The sequence below is a fragment of the Cebus imitator genome, unplaced genomic scaffold (assembly GCF_001604975.1).
Source record: "Cebus imitator isolate Cc_AM_T3 unplaced genomic scaffold, Cebus_imitator-1.0 Scaffold189, whole genome shotgun sequence".
NCBI classification, from domain to species: domain Eukaryota; kingdom Metazoa; phylum Chordata; class Mammalia; order Primates; family Cebidae; genus Cebus; species Cebus imitator.
Genome location: NW_016107504.1, coordinates 2,965,888 through 2,982,259, shown reverse-complemented (window position 1 = coordinate 2,982,259; position 16,372 = coordinate 2,965,888). Strand labels below are relative to the sequence as shown.

Sequence of the window (16,372 nt, the reverse complement as noted above, 5' to 3'; positions counted from 1 at the left end):
GGCATGTGATCTGCTCACTCTCTACCATTATTGCTTTCTGGGATACCCTTTGCCATTAATCTTAGCTGCACATAGAAGGATGCCATTCCGGATAGTATCACAAAAAGAGCCACTCCTGAGCGTCAGCAAGGTGGGATGTTGTCCTAGGTCTGCTATTGATTTTTAAAAAAATGTTAAATTTGTATAAACAACAATTCCTGTAACTAAATAATTGACTATCTGTATGGTATTAGGAAACTTATTTCATCTTTTTTTGGTCTTACTTTTTTGTCTATAAAGTGAGGGTCCCAGATTAAATTATGACTGGCTTTCTTTCTTGCCCCCATATATAATTCTAATCCTCTCTAGGAGATGGAAGAGCCTTTATATTTTTTGGTAGTACATGGTGGTTAAACAAGGCACCAATCCTGAACTAAAAAAAAAAGTTAAGAAGGATAGGGAAAGTTAATCAATCTCATGTTTACTGGGATAACTCATATAGTTACTTTCTTAGGAATAAAAAAGAAAATTCACATAAGCTCGGTACCAAATCATGAGTATTTTGTTCATAACTGTTCTTTCCTAATCCTTTCACAGAGAGGAAGTCGTGCCAGTGTAAGCTTCCAGATTACCTCAGAGGTCCAAAGTGGGAGGTCCCCAAGACTCTCCTTTTCTTCAGGGAGTCTAACTCCAGCTACCTATGAAAACTCCAACATAGCGATTTATGAGGTAAGATATTTAATGGCTGTCTAATCTACTGCTTTCTTGGATTTTAAAATGAGGCTATGATTTAGTAATTAGTCTTTGGGTCAAAATACTGGGGCTTTTGGTAAGAATTTTCAGTTTGGTGTCTGTGTCTGCTTATGGACTTCTTTGGTTGATATTCTTGGCAATTATTTTCCTCAGCAACAAATCTACTTATTTATAACTTCACTGATCTTTCAACTCCATGTATTTCCTATGGATGTAGAAACAAGTTCTTGACACCCAAACACTTAAATATGTCATTCATTCCAGAAGATATATAGATAATAATAGAAGAAATGATTCCCTGAGTCTATTGTTTGTAATGAGATGTCTAGAGACATGCTTGTGCAGGGCAGGGTTTGGGGTACCCTTCTCTTCAAATTCTAGTTGTTCTTCCTACACTTGTTATCCTCTGATGTTGAAACTTTAAAAATTATTCAGTTATTTATTTTTCTCCACGCATTCTGCCTCTTGGAGTAACAGGTTACTTTCTGCTGCTGAAAATAGACATTCTTTTTTATTCCACTGAGGTTTCTGTCTTTCAAGCTTTAAGAGGCTTGTACCACTTGATACTGGGATTTGGCAACCAGAACAAATCTTGCATCAGAGAGATGAACTGTTTCTTCTCAGCAGGAAAGAGTTAAGCAGGGGGCAAAAGGGAAACTAGACTGCCTTTCTGTTCCTTCTAAGTGACGCCTTCTCAGTGTGGTTTCCTTGTTTTGTTTGAAGATACTCCCAAGAGCAGTAAACACTCTCAACTTCAAGAGTAACTACAAAGTCCAAAACAGGACAGAATGAGTTTTCAGACTGTCAACCACATTGGATTTTTCAAGTGAATACTCTCCTCCATTAGATAAATAATTAACAAGGAACCTTGCTATGGTTTGAATGTCTCCCTCTCAAAATTCAGGTGTTGAAACTTAATGGCCAGCGTGATGGTTTAAAGAGATGGGGCCTTTAGAGGGTGATTAGGCTATGAAGGCTCCTCTTTCATCAATGGAATTAAGGCCCTTATAAAAGAGGTTTCATGCAGTGTTTGGCTAATTTGTCCTTCCACCTTCTGCCCTGGGAGGACACAGCATTCCTCCCTTCTGGAGGGTGCAGCAATGAGGCAACATTCTTGGTAGCAGAGAGCAGCCCTCACTAGACAACCAAACCTGTTGGTGCCTTGATCTTGGACATCCCATCCTTCAGAACTGTAAGAAATAATTTTCGGTTCTTTATAAATTACCCAATACTAACAGGCTAAGACATAAATTGGTACCAGAGCAGTGGGTTGTTACAAAAAATACCTAACACTGTAGAATTGGCTTTGGAACTGGGTAATGGGTAGAGGCTGGAACACTTTTGAAGGGAATGCTGGAAAAAGTCTTGGTTTCTGTGAATGAAGTGTTAAGGGCAATTCTGGTGAGGATTTGGAGGAAGAGATAAATTGTATGGAAAGCTTGATTCTTCTTAGAAATTACTTAAGTGGTTGTGAACAGAACGACCACACTGATAAAAATATGTACACTTTGAGGAAGTCTTAGATGGAAATGAGGAACAAAGTTGGAAAATAAGCCATTCTTGTTATAAATTGGCAAAGAACTTGGCTGAATTATGTCCATGTTCTAGGACTCTGTGGAAGGTAGAATTTGTGAGCAATGAATGAGGATTTTTGGTGGAAGAAATCTCTGAGCAGCAAAGCATTCAGGGTGCTGCATGGCTTTTCTTAACTGCTTATGGTAACATGTAAAATGTGAGAAATGGCTTAAAGACATAATTTATTTTAAAAAACAAGGGAAACAGAACATATAGATTTGTAAAATTCTCAGTCTGGCCATGTGAAGAATGAAAAAGCATGTTTAGGAGAGAAAACCAAGAGTGTGACATAAATATCTTTTGATAGGCAGGTTTGTAGGGATAGAAGGAAGCCAGATGCTATTCATCAAGATTATGGGAGAATGACCCCAAAGGCATTTTGGAGATCTTCAAGGCTGTCATGCCCATTACAGGCCCAGAGTGCCAGGGCCTTGAGGGTTGAACTGGTTTCAAAGGATAGGCCCAGGACACTGGTGCAGTCCAGGTCATCTGTGAGATCACAGGTCTTGCCTCCTGGGGCTGACTCAAATCTCTACTTCCCATATTTTAGTGCAGGGCTCTTTGGTCTTCCCAGTTGTGGCTCAGGTTGGCCAAGGTGTGGCTTGGCCTACTGCTCTGGAAGATGCAAGCCATAAATCTTGGTAGTAAACACATGGTGCCAACCTTGCAGGCTCTTAGAGTGCAAGAAGTATGGAGGCATGGCTACGTCCATTTAGATTTCAAAGGATGTCTTGGATAGCCTCAGGACCCAGGCAGAGACTTGCCACAGGGGCAGGGCCCCTGTAGAGAGTCCACACTGGAACAATACCCAGTGAAACTGTGGGGTCTGGGCCACCACAGAGAGTCCTTACTAGGGCAACACTCAGGAAAACTGTGGAGTCAGGGCCACCACAAAAATCCCCCACTAGCATAATGCTTAGTGGGGCTTTGGGTTATGGCCACCCTTGACACCCCAGACCTGTAAAGCCACCAGAATGCAATGCCAATCTGGGAGAGCTGCAGTCATACTGACTCCAACCTGTGAGAGCTGTGGCATGGGTTGCACCCAGTTAAGCCATGAAGGTGGAATCTACTTGGGCCATAGGGGCCCACCCCCCACCCCCATGTGTCTGGGAGTTGGAACATGGAGTCAAAGATTATTCTCAAGACTTACTTAATGTTGTTTGTTTTGTTGGACTTTGGACTTACTTTGGACCTGTTACCTCTTTCTTCTTGCCTGTTTCTCACTTTTGGGATAGAAACTTGTATCTTGTGCATATTTCACCATTGTATTTAACACATGATTTGTTTTATTTCACAGACTGATGTGATGATATTAAGATGTGAGGACCTTAAGAGGTAATTAGGTCACAAGGGCTTCTTCTTTGTGAACGATATTAAGGCTCTTATAAAAGAGGCTTCATACAGTCTTCAGCTAGCTTGCTATTCTGTATTCTGTCATGTGAAGACATAGTGTTCCTCCTCTTGGGAGGATGCAGCAATATGGCATCATCCTGAAAGCGGAGACAGGCTTCTCCAGACAACCATAACTGCTGGTACCTTGATCTTGGACATCCCAGCCTCCAGAACTGTGGGAAATATATTCCTCTCTTTATAAATTACCCAGTCATAGGTATTCTGTTATAGCAGCACAAATGGACTATAGGCCTTCAACACCAACATTGGCATGGCATGTGTTTGTTCAGTCTACATGAGGGCTTTGACTTAAATTAGTGGCAGGATGTCTCTATATCTTGCCTTGGACTTAATTCAATCAAAAAGGAGATCTGCTTCAAATGTAAACTTGAGGTATTGGGGAATTGTCAGCTCTACTCTCTCAAAGACCTAAGAAAGGGTAGTCAGATGGCTTTTGAATGTCAAATGGAATGAGCTGATGGCTTTAGAAATGTATTGATACCTCTGGGATTCTGAAGTAAATCTCAATAATCTTGGTTTTCATCTGTAAAATGAAGGGTTGAACTAAGTTCTTAATCTTGCTTGCTTATTGGAATCTCCTTGGGAAATTTAAGAAATCACTGCTCCCAGGCCCCACTCACAGCAATTCTGATTCAGTTGGCATGAGGTAGGGCCAGGTATTGGCATTTTTTAAATGTTTTCTGCTATGTGCAGCCTAGGTTGAGAATTGCTGGTCTAAGAGATCTCTAAGGCCTTTTCTGGCTAAATATGCTATCATTCTCTGATTCTATGGAATAATGTGTTAAATTGTGGTATGTTTTATTTGGTGAGGCTGGAAGGTTATAGTGTAGAATTGAGAAAAGGAAAAAAATAAACATCTGTATGTATCTGGCCTTTAAGAATCTGTCAGATATTTTCTCATTTTGGAAGGAGGCAGAGAGGTGAGTTAGTTCCCAGAATGACTATTGGTCAGTCAGATCTTGAGTATTCCTAAATGGTATAGGTCAAATGGGGCCTTTATTCTTACAAAAGGAGGGTTTTACGAGAATAACACCTACAAGGTGAAGTCAGTATTAGGCTGATGGCAGGGTGTGAAGAAAGGCAGCGGAGGCTAGAAAACTGGCCTGACTAAACAGGACTGATTAAAGAGGTTAAAGTGGACTCTAGGAGGAAACATAAGCCAATCAAATTAGCAGATGAAACAAAGATGTCATGTATCCTCTGAAACAGTTTTCTATTAGGCATGTTTTAAAGAAGACTCATTGTCTAGTTTCTGTTTAAAATAAATCAAATTTTCATAAAAATTATCATTGGAAGACCTGGAATTTCCAGATAATGTGCCTGGAGTAGCAGATACCTAATAGCAAAAGACAGGTTTCCCTAGGACATGCCATCACGTTGTACAACATTCACACAAATTCACACTTTTATTGTACACACAGATGCATAACCTTTGAAATTGTATGGGAAAGTCAGCCCTTATTTCACAGATAGCCTTTGAAATGTGAAAGGAAATCCAGATGAGCTGACTTCCAGGCAGAAAGAACTGTGAATGGCAGATGCAGTGGGAACATGTCATGATCTGCTCTAATAGCTATAGTCTGGGTGAGATGGGGTGTGGTGGGCGGAAGTGTAACCCTGACACATTCAGAGAGAACCAACTGAACTCATCTCCCCTCTTCATTTTCTGACTCCTTCTTCCTCTTTGCTTCTCCCTAGGTTTTCCTCTTTGTCTCATCTTTCTCTCTCTTCATTCATCTCTCTTTCCTAGAGCATTTTTTCTATCTTCTTACCTTCTGCATCCCTTGTAGCTCTCTCCCCACCCCCTTCCGTCAACCATGTTTTCTTTTTAATCACAGAATTGCAGATCATCAGAGCTAAAAAAAAAATCATCTAGTAAGTCCAGAAATCATCTAGTAAGTCCTAAGAAGTCATCTAATAAGTCCAGCTTTGTCAGTGAGGAAACTGAGGCTCAGGCAGATTAAGTGGCTTGTCTAAGGCCACCCTTGAGTTTGAAGCAGAGCCACGTCTAGAATCTAGTGCTCTCTCCCCTTAGTTAATACACTATGGCTTTGGTTTAACACTGATGGACTTTAAATTACTTCTAAAAAGTTTAGTGAATAGCGTTTGATGTTTCTTGCTCTTAATTAAAAAGTGAGTGATGAGTGAAGTATTTTATCATTCTCTCTTAAAAGAAAAAAGCAAAACAAATAGTGCATGTGTTGTGAAGATAAAACTTGCCCATTTCCTCCCTTTTCCTCATTATTCATGAAGTAGAATGCACAGAGACTCAATAAAAATTTGCTTACAAAGTTTGTGAGAATTATTTAAATCTTAAAACAAACACACACAAATCCCCCAAACCAAAGAAATCCCAACAAGAGGAAAGAGCAACAAAGTGGGAGATGGAAGACCTTGGGTCAGTTTGTGGCTTTGTTACTACCTAGTTTTCTAACCTTGAGAAAGTCACGTAATCTCTTAAGTCTTCGGATTCTTTATCAAAATATGAATGGATTGGGTTAGTGATACCTATGACCCTTTTCAGCTCTCGTATTTGTTGATTTGGCAGGAAAAAGATCTGCTTAGCTGCTCGTGGCAGTTAATAAGCCAGACAGAAGGCTAGCCCACGTTTGCAATAGGGTTGGCTCTAGGAAGGGGGTATCAGTTACCAGGCACCAGGACTGCAAGTTCTGATGTTCAGTTTGTGTACTGCAAAAAGGAACTACATCTAAGAGTGTAATATTCACATTGCAAACATATGCCAACCGATGTGTGAGTGGTATAAAGTGAGCACAGAGATTCTGGCTTCCCAACCCAGTTCTGGAATGAAGTGGTGGAAGATCCTTCTCATATCTGCATCTATAGTGGCACTCCCAGCTATGCACATACACGATCACTGGTAAACCCATGTGTAGCTGGGTATGTGCTATCTTGACTATGCTCCAGAAGTTTCTTGAGGTTGCTTTCCTCTCCTGCCTAATATTCTCAGAGGCCCAATTTCGACTTCTCACTCCCACTCCTAAAGCCTGATTCCAAAGCTGACAAAGAGGCTTCACCAGGAAGATAGAGTTTGGTGATATGCAGAGTATCCATGCTGCTAGTGGAATGTGCTCCCTGGTGTCTGGGGGATGTGTCCATAAATGAGAGTATGGTACATGTATGTATACAGCCAGGGTGTGCTGCCTAACATCACAGGGCTGCCACAGGCTGTGTGATAATATACTTGCAAAGTTAAGGTTTTTCAAATTTGAGAGAAAATACCCCTTGAAACTAGCACAAAGGTGCCATAGTGGCCAGCAGTGACCATGGGCCCAGTAACATAGCTGCAAGGTGTGGAGAAGGCTTCCCTGACTGAGAGCAGATTTTGATGAAAGAAACTGAGAAGTAAGTGAAGAGAGTATGAGGAGAGTACCACAAATATGAGGAAAAGGCAAAGGCTGGGTTGGTGGGTCACAGACTTTCACATGTATTAGATTCACATGGAAGACTTGTTAAAACAGAGATTGCCTGACCTCATCCTACGATTTCTGATTTTCGAAGTGCTGGGTGGGACTTGAGAATTGGCCTTTCTAACCAGTTTCCAGGTGATGTTAATGCAGCTGGTCCAGGGACCACACTTGGAGATTTACTGGATCAAATGCTTTGACCATTCAGCTGCAGGCAGGCACTGATCCCGGACTACCCTTCTGAACTCTCTGGGCACTGAGCCTGGCCAGTGAAGTTTTTTTCTTCAGCTGCTGAAGGTCTCTGAGGGCCATTTCCTAGTTAAAGGGCTTTGAGCTCCTTGGCTAGTAAATGCTAATACAAAGTATTGGCAAGTAACTCAGACGCCTGCAGCTTCCATTAGCCTTTGCCTCTGGCAGGTTTCCAGATGCAGTGCCATAGCTGGATATATTCTTTAAGAGAGTGGTTACACTCTCTTATTTTTGGAATTTGACTGCACAGAGCTCTCTGCTTTATTATCTCTACTTGATGACAAGTTGGTGCAGCCTGAAATGGAATCTTCAGGCTATAGGTAATGGATGTGAAAGCACTTTGAAGAGTAGAGAGCATTGTGCAAATGTAAGGCATTATTACTATTATGGAGAAAAAAGAATCTATATATTTGTATTGTTTTTTAAAAAAAATTGGGTTGGACAGAAACTAAATAGGGCTTGATGACCGATGAATCCTTAAGGCTATGCACATAGAAGAAAATTATCAGGCGCTGGTGTTGAAGTGAAACAATAAAATAATTGTTGTTTTTAACTTGACAAAAGCCTTAAAATAGCAGTTTTTTACTTAATAAGTCAGAAATAGACTTTCGGAAGACTCTAGATTACTTACATTACTATGGTAGTACATTGAGTGTTCAAATAAAAAAAGAGTTTAATCTAGATTTAAACCAATTGGTTTATCACTAAAGCATAAGACATCCCCCTCCACACACAAATGGCCTGTCCCACAAGAGAAAAATGGATCAAGGTAAATGCAGGAAACATTTGCTGCACTACATCTCCCACCCTACATTTCCCTCCACAGACGCCTCAAGGCAGTGGGAATTGCAACCACTGACCAACACCATTAATCGCGGAGAACCTGGTGCTACATCACTTAGCTATGAAAAAGTGAAATGACCTAGCACTTTCTGCAGTTAGTTAAGAGGCTTTGTAAAGAGTGGTATCATTCCTTTTCTGGAGTCTACATACTTGCAGTTGTTTCCCTGTCTTGAGTAACTGTAATTTTAAAATTTAACTTCTGTGCATGACCTCATTTCAGCTCAGAATGCAGAATGTCTGTGAGGTGGAGGGTGGGAGAGAAGGAAAATGTCTATTTGGATTGGTGGTATAGCTATAAACCCTTTATGTGGAAGGGAAATTGTTCTAAAACTGCTGGCAACTAAGTTTCATCACTACTCATTTTCTTTTTTTCTTCCTAGGGTGATTGGGTGTGGCTGAAAAAGCTCCCCTCTGGAGATTTTGGAGACGTTAAGTCCATCAAATCAAATGCAAGTGATGTGTTCGAAATGGTATGAGAAACCTTCATTTATGTAAATTCCCACTAAAATCAATCTGTTCTCCAAAGTAACTAACATCAGAGCTGTTTAGGAAGACGCCTTAACAAATCAGTGCAGGGCAACTGCAGGGTTGTTACTGGCTTGGCATGATCACATCGTGCAATGGCAAAGATATGTGCTCTGGAGTCAAAGAGATATGAAGCACTCAAATCTCAGTTCTACCACTTAAGAGCTGTATTAACTTGGGCAAGTCATATAAATTCCCTCAGCCTTAGTTTCCTTATTTGTAAAAGGGTTATATTCATGTCGATCCTCCAGGTTGGATGAAGATTTCAAGAGACAATACATGTAAACCATCTTGCACATTTCCTGGTGCACAGCTTCTTTATCAAGTGGTAGCTATTATGACTATTATCAGGTAAATATCCCATAATCATTTCAAATCTTAATTTTCCAGTCACCTGGTAATTTCTATTTAAAAAGTGTTTTTTTTCCTAATCCCACTAATTATGTTCAAGGAGTCCTTGGGTGGTTTCCTTAAGAAAGCAGCCTGTAGATAAGGCAGGGATATTGATGATCCTTCCTAAATCATTTTAAAATCTTGGCTCCTCCTTGAACTGAGTCCATACAAGACTTATGAATGCTGTCTTGGGCTCCTTCAGACTCTTGAAACTGGGTTTTAAAAGACAATTATAAATTGCTCTACTTTTATGGAGCAGGCAATTTCAAATCATTCCAACAAATCTGAATGAGGCAAGCACTGAACAAGTGAGAAAACAGAGGAAATGAAAGATATGTGGCCTGTGGAAGATAGGACATGCGAGGTCAGGATGAGATGTCATGATTTGATATTTTTCTTACATGTGATTGTAATGCCTGGAGATGAAGGCAAGATAATAAGACATTAGTCCAGAAGGGGGATCAAGGTTAGAAATAAAATAGACAATTCTACACTGGTTTGGTAATCCAGGATGCTGAACAGAAATCTAGATCTAAATTATAGAGCCAAAATAGACCAAACCTGGGACAGCTGATACACTAAAAGTATGGAATTAATCAGATAGGTATTGATCCAAGGTAGACTGTATTAATGACATCTTTTTTTTGGGTAGCTTTTAATTTTGACATAATTTCAAATCTACAGAAAAGCTTCAAGAATAATTCAAAGATTCAGCAATTCTTTACATTTTGCCTAGTTGTTTTCTATTATCTATTGATATATTTATCTATATTATTTTTCTAAGCCTTTTGAGAGTAAGTTGTAGACCCTGTGCCCTTTTACCTCTAAATACATCAGTGTGTATTTCCTAAAAACGCTACAGTATAATGATCAAAATCAGAAAATGTAACATTGCTACAATTCTATTATCTAAACTACTTCCCATATTCTAATTTTACTAATGGTTTTGTATGATACAGTTTATATTCCCCCAGGTCGGTTTCCAATCCAGACTCACACATTTAGTTGGCTGTGATATCTGTTTAGTTCCTTTTAATCTGTAACAATTTCTCAGACTTTCTTTGTTTTTTTATCTTGATATTTTTTAAGAATTCAGATCAATTATTTGATGAACTGTCCCTCAATCTGAGTTTGCCTGTGTCCCTCAAGATTAATTTAGACTATGCATCTTCAGCCAGATTACTACAGAAGTTACGTGTCTTTTTCAGTGCACTTTATGAGGAGGCACTTTATCAGGATGATATTGATCATCCCATTATTGGTTATGTTAACTTGACTACTTAATTTAGGTGGTGTCTGCCAAGTTCCTCTACTGGAGAGTTACCGTTTTTCTCTCATTTTAATTAATATATAATTTTGGGAGAGATACTTTGAATCTATGTAAATATCCTGTTCTTCATCAAAGTTTTACCCAATAATTTTGGCATACATTGATAAATATCGTATTCCATCATTCTTTTTACATTTACTAGTTGAGATTTTATTGTAAGAAATAATCTTCTCTTCCTCATTCTTTCATTTATACTGATATAAATTCATACCAAACTCTCTAATTCTAATCCAGTGACACAGGGTTAATTCTTTTTTTTTTTTTTTAACTTTTCCATATTTGTAATTTTCTTCTCCGACAGTGAAAAATTGCCCTCCCATTATCCTCATGACATCTCTTTATGTGTTCCCTTCGCTGACTTGTGTGATGATGTCAGGTACAGAGTGTAACTCAAATTTAGAGAGAAAGCCAGGATTTTCTAGAATTTGCCATGTAGAAGTGCTCTAATGCTTTTTAGTTGAAGGCTTTTATGAAGCTGGAAGTGGATCTGATCATATTATCACTATGAGTCCAGCACTGCCTTGACTACTTATGTGTATTTATGACCTTAAAACATTAGGGCTGGGTACCAGGATCCAGATGGAAAGTAAATCCTCATGAGCCAGATACAGAAAGGAGCAGTGCATAATGGGATGGATGTCCTTGAAAAACAAATAGCCAGAGTCAGAAGGCCACAGAACTGATAATTTTGAACATGTTTTAAGATCACAACTTCTGCAAAAGCATGTGCATGAAAATTAGGCTGTATCTCTTAGCCTCATGTTCTTCCCCATAATGTGGAACAGATTGGCATATTCCCTGTACTCCCTTAAAGGCAAATGGAAAGTATCCTGAAGTTGTTTTTGGAAAATTCTCAGTTGTTAGAGATTCTCCTTCTTTAAAAAATGTGAAGAGGAAGAAACTGCAGTTGCTGTGAAACAAAGTAAAAAAAATGGGGGCCATTCTCAAGCCTCTATTGAAAGTATTATCTTCTCTGGAGCCATTTCTTCTCAGTGGTGGCTGTTATTATGCCTCAGTACCTCAAGATCATGATCATGTGGTGAAATTGTACCCCTTGCTTACTGATGACTTTTCCAAAACAATGATTCTCTTGCCTTTGTTAAACACACACTCACAAGCTTTTGAGGCGAATGCTACTCTGTTTTAGCATCTTCTGCACCTCCTGTTACTTCCATCTACTCCTCCTGTTCACGTCCCCTAATTTACTGAATATTTTAAAATATGGATCACGGTCATCCTCTCTACTCCAAGACCTGATGTTATGCTGGTGACATCAATTAGACATGGAATGTGGACAACTATGTATTTTAACTATTTCATTCTTTGCCGTATCATTTTAATAATCTTCTCTTCCATTCTAGTTTGGCCAAATACTGCTACCATTATATTAATACCTTGTGCTTTTCCATCATCTATAACTGCTACTGAAAATGCTTCACCTCCAAAATTATAAATTCATCACACTCTCTGAATTCAACCTCCTTTTATCCCAACCATGCCCATATCTGACTATACCAGGTCTTCCAGTCTACTGACCTCTGCTTTCTCCAAACTCACAAGTCCCTGTTTTGTTTACTTTACTGTCCAATTCAGATTCTATAATCTATCATTTGAACATGTTCTTATTAATATTTCTGTCTTTTTGTTCAGACACACTTGCAAAACTCTAGTTCTGTATGATCCCAACTCTTACCTTTCTTTATGCTTGCACTTGAACAGCCAAATATTATAGCAGAAAGTTATGCAACAAAGTATATTGTTTCCACTATAAATTCATGGTTTCTTATCTTTAAATGTCCCTTACCACTACCTCATAATTCCATTATACTTCATTGGTTAATTCACTTTTTATAAACCATACACCAAACCTTCTCCATTCTCCTTGAAGCTTCAATGTCCTTCTCTTTTTCTATTTTTATTATTACTATCCTGGCCCAAGCTACCATCATCTCCCACAAGAGCTACTGTGATTATCTTTTTTTCTTTTCATAGACTTAATTTTTTTTAAAAAAAATTATTTCCATAGTTTTTTTTTTTGGGGGGGGGAACGGTGGTATTTGGTTACATGAGTAAGTTCTTTAGTGGCAATTTGTGAGATTTTGATGCACCCATCACCTAAACAGTGTACACTGAATCCAGTTTGTAGTTGTTTATCTCTTGCCCCCTCCCACCCTTTCCCCCGAGCCCCCAGAATCCTTTGTATCATTCTTATGCCTTTGCATCCTCATAACTTAGCTCCCGCTTATAAGTGAGAACATATGATGTTTGGTTTTCCATTCCTGAGGTACTTCACTTAGAATAATAGTCTCTAGTTCCATCCAGGTTACTGTGAATGCCATTAATTCATTCCTTTTTATGGCTGAGTAGTATTCCATCATGTATATAAAATATATGTATGATGTGATTATATATATATAGCATATATATATATATATATATATATATATATCACAATTTCTTTATCTACTTTTTGACTGATGGGCATTTGGGCTGGTTCCATATTTTTGCAATTGCAAATTGTGCTGCTATAAACATGTGTGTACAAGTATCTTTAGTATCATAACTTCTTTTCCTCTGGGTAGATACCCAATAGTGGGATTGAAAGCTGAATCAAATGGTAGTTCTACTCTTAGTTCTTTAAGAAATCTCCACACTGTTTTCCATAGTGGTTGTACTAGTTTACATTCCCACTAGTAGTGTAGAAGTGTTCCCTGTTCAGCTGGGTGTGGTGGCTCACGCCTGTAATCCCAGCACTTTGGGAGGCTGAGACTGGTGGATCACCTGAGGTCAGGAGTTTGAGACCAGCCTGGCCAACGTGGTGAAACCCTGTCTCTACTAAAAATACAAAAATTAGCTGGGCCTGGTGGTGGGCTCCTGTAATCCCAGCTGCTCAGGAGGCGGAGGCAGGAGAATCACTTGAACCTTGGAGATAGAGGTTGCACTGAGCTGAAATCGCGCCGTTACACTCCAGCCTGGGCAACAAGAGTGAAACTCCGTCTCAAAAATAAATAAATAAATAAAAGTGTTCCTTGTTCACTGTATCCATTACAACATCTAGACTTACGTTTTTGGAATGGTTTTTTGTTCACAGGAAAATTGAGCAGAAAGCACAGAGAGTTCCCATGTATCTCCTTTCCCCACCCATGCACAGCCTCCCTAACTTAACAGTAGCTCACTGATTATAATCATAAACTTACACTGACACATCATTATCACACAAAGTCCATAGATTACATTAGAGTAAACTCTTGGTTTTATACATCTTGCGAGTTTTGACAAATTTATAATGGCATGTATTCACCGATATAGCAACATACAGAATAGTTTCAGTCCCCTAAAAATCCTCTGTGCTCCACCTGTTCACACCTCTCTCCCACTAACCCCTGACAGTTTGCAATTGTCTTTTGACTACTCTAATCACATCCACTCTCAAATCCATTGTTCACATTGCAAACTACTCTTTTCAAAATTGAATCTGATTTTACTACTCTTCTGCTTAAATCTCTTTAATAGATTCCTATTGTTCTTTCCTTCATGTGGAGATTTCAAATTATAGATTCAATTTCTTTACTAGATATTAGACTATTCAAACTTTCTATTTCTTCTGTGGCAGTTTTGGTAAGTTATGGCTTTAAAGGAAGTTGTTCATTTCATGTATGTTATCAAACTTATTGGCATAAAGTTGTATATAATATGCTCAAGCTATCTTTTAGATATCCTTAGGATCTGTAATGATGTTCCCCTTTTCATTCCTGATACTGATAATTTATGGTTTTTTTCTTAATCAGCTTTGCTAGAAGATTATTAATTCTATTAATCTTTTCCAAATATCAACTTTAGACTTTGTTGATTGTTCTCTATTGTATACCTGTTTTCTGTCTCATTGATTTATATTCTTATCTCATTATTTCCTTCCTTCTACTTAATTTGTATTTAATTTGTTGCTCTTTTTCTAGTTTTCTGAGTTGGAAGCTTTGATAGTTGATTTTAACCTTTCTTATTTTCTAATTTAGTCACCTACAGCTAGAAAATCTCCTCTAAACACTGCTTTGGCTACATCCCAGAAATTTTTTCTTTTCTTTTAAAACAAATTTTGTAATCCCAGCACTTTGGTAGGCTGAGGTAGGATGATAGCTTGAGCCCAAGAGTTCAAGACCAGCCTGGGCAACATAAGGAGACCCCATCACTACCAAAAAAAAAAAAAAAAAAAAAAAAAAAAAAAAAAAAAAAAATGGAAAAGAAGAAACATATGCAAGATAAACAAAATAGCATAACATCTATATATCCAAAACTCACCTTCAACAATCATTATTATTCTATATTTTTTCATCTATACCTTCACTCGTTTCTCACATCTCTAATTTGGTGGTGGTTATTATTTAATTCCATATTTTTGAGGTACAGTTACACATGTTGAAATGCTCATATCATTTCTGTATAATTTTGATAAAAGGACATACCCATACAAGCTAGACTTCTACCATGATGTAAAATAGGGATTAGCAAACTATGGCCCATAGCCTGTTTTTACAGACTGGAGGCAAAGAATATTTTTTACATTTTAAAAGGGTTATGAAAAAATAAGACAACAAGAGAAATCATGTATTATCTGCAAAGCCCAAGTTATTTATTATCTGTACTTTTATAGAAAAAGATTGCTGACCCCTGATATAAAACATTCCCTTCTCGCCAAAAAGTTCACTTGTGTCTATTAGTAAATTTGTGTTCACCCCAAACCAGAGGCAACCAGAGTTCTGTTTTACTGTTTGTTTGTTTAACTTGCATTAATTTTGCTTGTTTTAAAACATCATATAAATGGAAGCAGACAACAGAAAGATTGTGATATTCACCCATGTATAAGTAGCTTATTTTTTTTTATTGCTAAGTAGTGGTCCATTTCATAAATATGATTTAATTATCCATTTTCCTGCTGATGGACATTTGGGCTGTTTGCAATTTTGGCTATTGTCAATAAAAGTGCAACAAATATTCTTGAACCAGTCTTTTTATGGACACATATTTGAATTTCTCTCGGGAATTTCTCCTAGAAATACCAGGAAAAGAATTTCTAGGTTCTTTTAAGTGTACACAAAGAATAGTGTACACTTTGTGTTCTTTAAGTGTACACAAAGAATAGCGTACACTTAACTCTATAAAACACTGTGAAATTTTTTCTCATTTTACTTTCCTGTACACAAGTTATGAGAATTCCCTTTGGTCTACATCATTGCCAATATTCGATGTTGTTAGATATCTTAATTTTAGTCATTCTAGTGAGCTGATGAGGTTATGTCATAGTGTTTTTTATTTTTAATTGTGCAAAAAACACATAACATTTACCACCTTAAAGTGAGTATATGCTATATAAGTAGAATCATACAGTATTTGTCATTTTGTGACTCACTCATTTCACTTAGCATAATGTTTCATTGTGTTTATAAAATATGTTTTCTATTCAGGTATAATTAACATAAAATAAAATGTACACATCCTAGATGTTCTATTCAATGAATTTTGACAATTGCATATATCTATGTAAACATTCTCCAAAAAAGTTACTAATATGTTTATTACACCAGAAAGTTCATTTGTCCTCCATTTCAGTAATTCCTCTTATCCCTTAGGCAATCACTATTCTGATATCTAATAAAATAAATTAGTATTTTTTTCTGTTCTTTGATTTTGTATAAATGGAATGATACAGTATCTTGTGCCTGTCTTATTTCTGTCAGTGCAATGCTTTTTAAGATTAACTTAAGGTTTTGCATATACCTGTAGTTCACTTTTTAAATTGCCTAGTAGTATTTCGTTTTATGATCATATCACAATTTGTTTGTCATTCTCCTGTTGAACATTTGTCTTGATGCTAATTTTTTGGAAGAGT

The 16,372-nt window shown here is 37.8% G+C and overlaps 1 protein-coding gene across 4 annotated transcripts in view; it reads left to right on the top strand.

Moving 5' to 3' along the window:
- Nucleotides 1-16,372, top strand: part of GUCY2F (guanylate cyclase 2F, retinal) — a 106,972-nt gene that overhangs the window by 38,723 nt on the left and 51,877 nt on the right. For all 4 annotated transcript variants that reach the window (XM_037744958.1, XM_037744961.1, XM_037744959.1 and 1 more), the window contains exons 8-9: nt 577-708; nt 8,621-8,710. In XM_037744958.1, the coding sequence (XP_037600886.1) occupies nt 577-708; nt 8,621-8,710 (222 nt within the window). The remainder of the gene's footprint in view (nt 1-576; nt 709-8,620; nt 8,711-16,372) is intronic.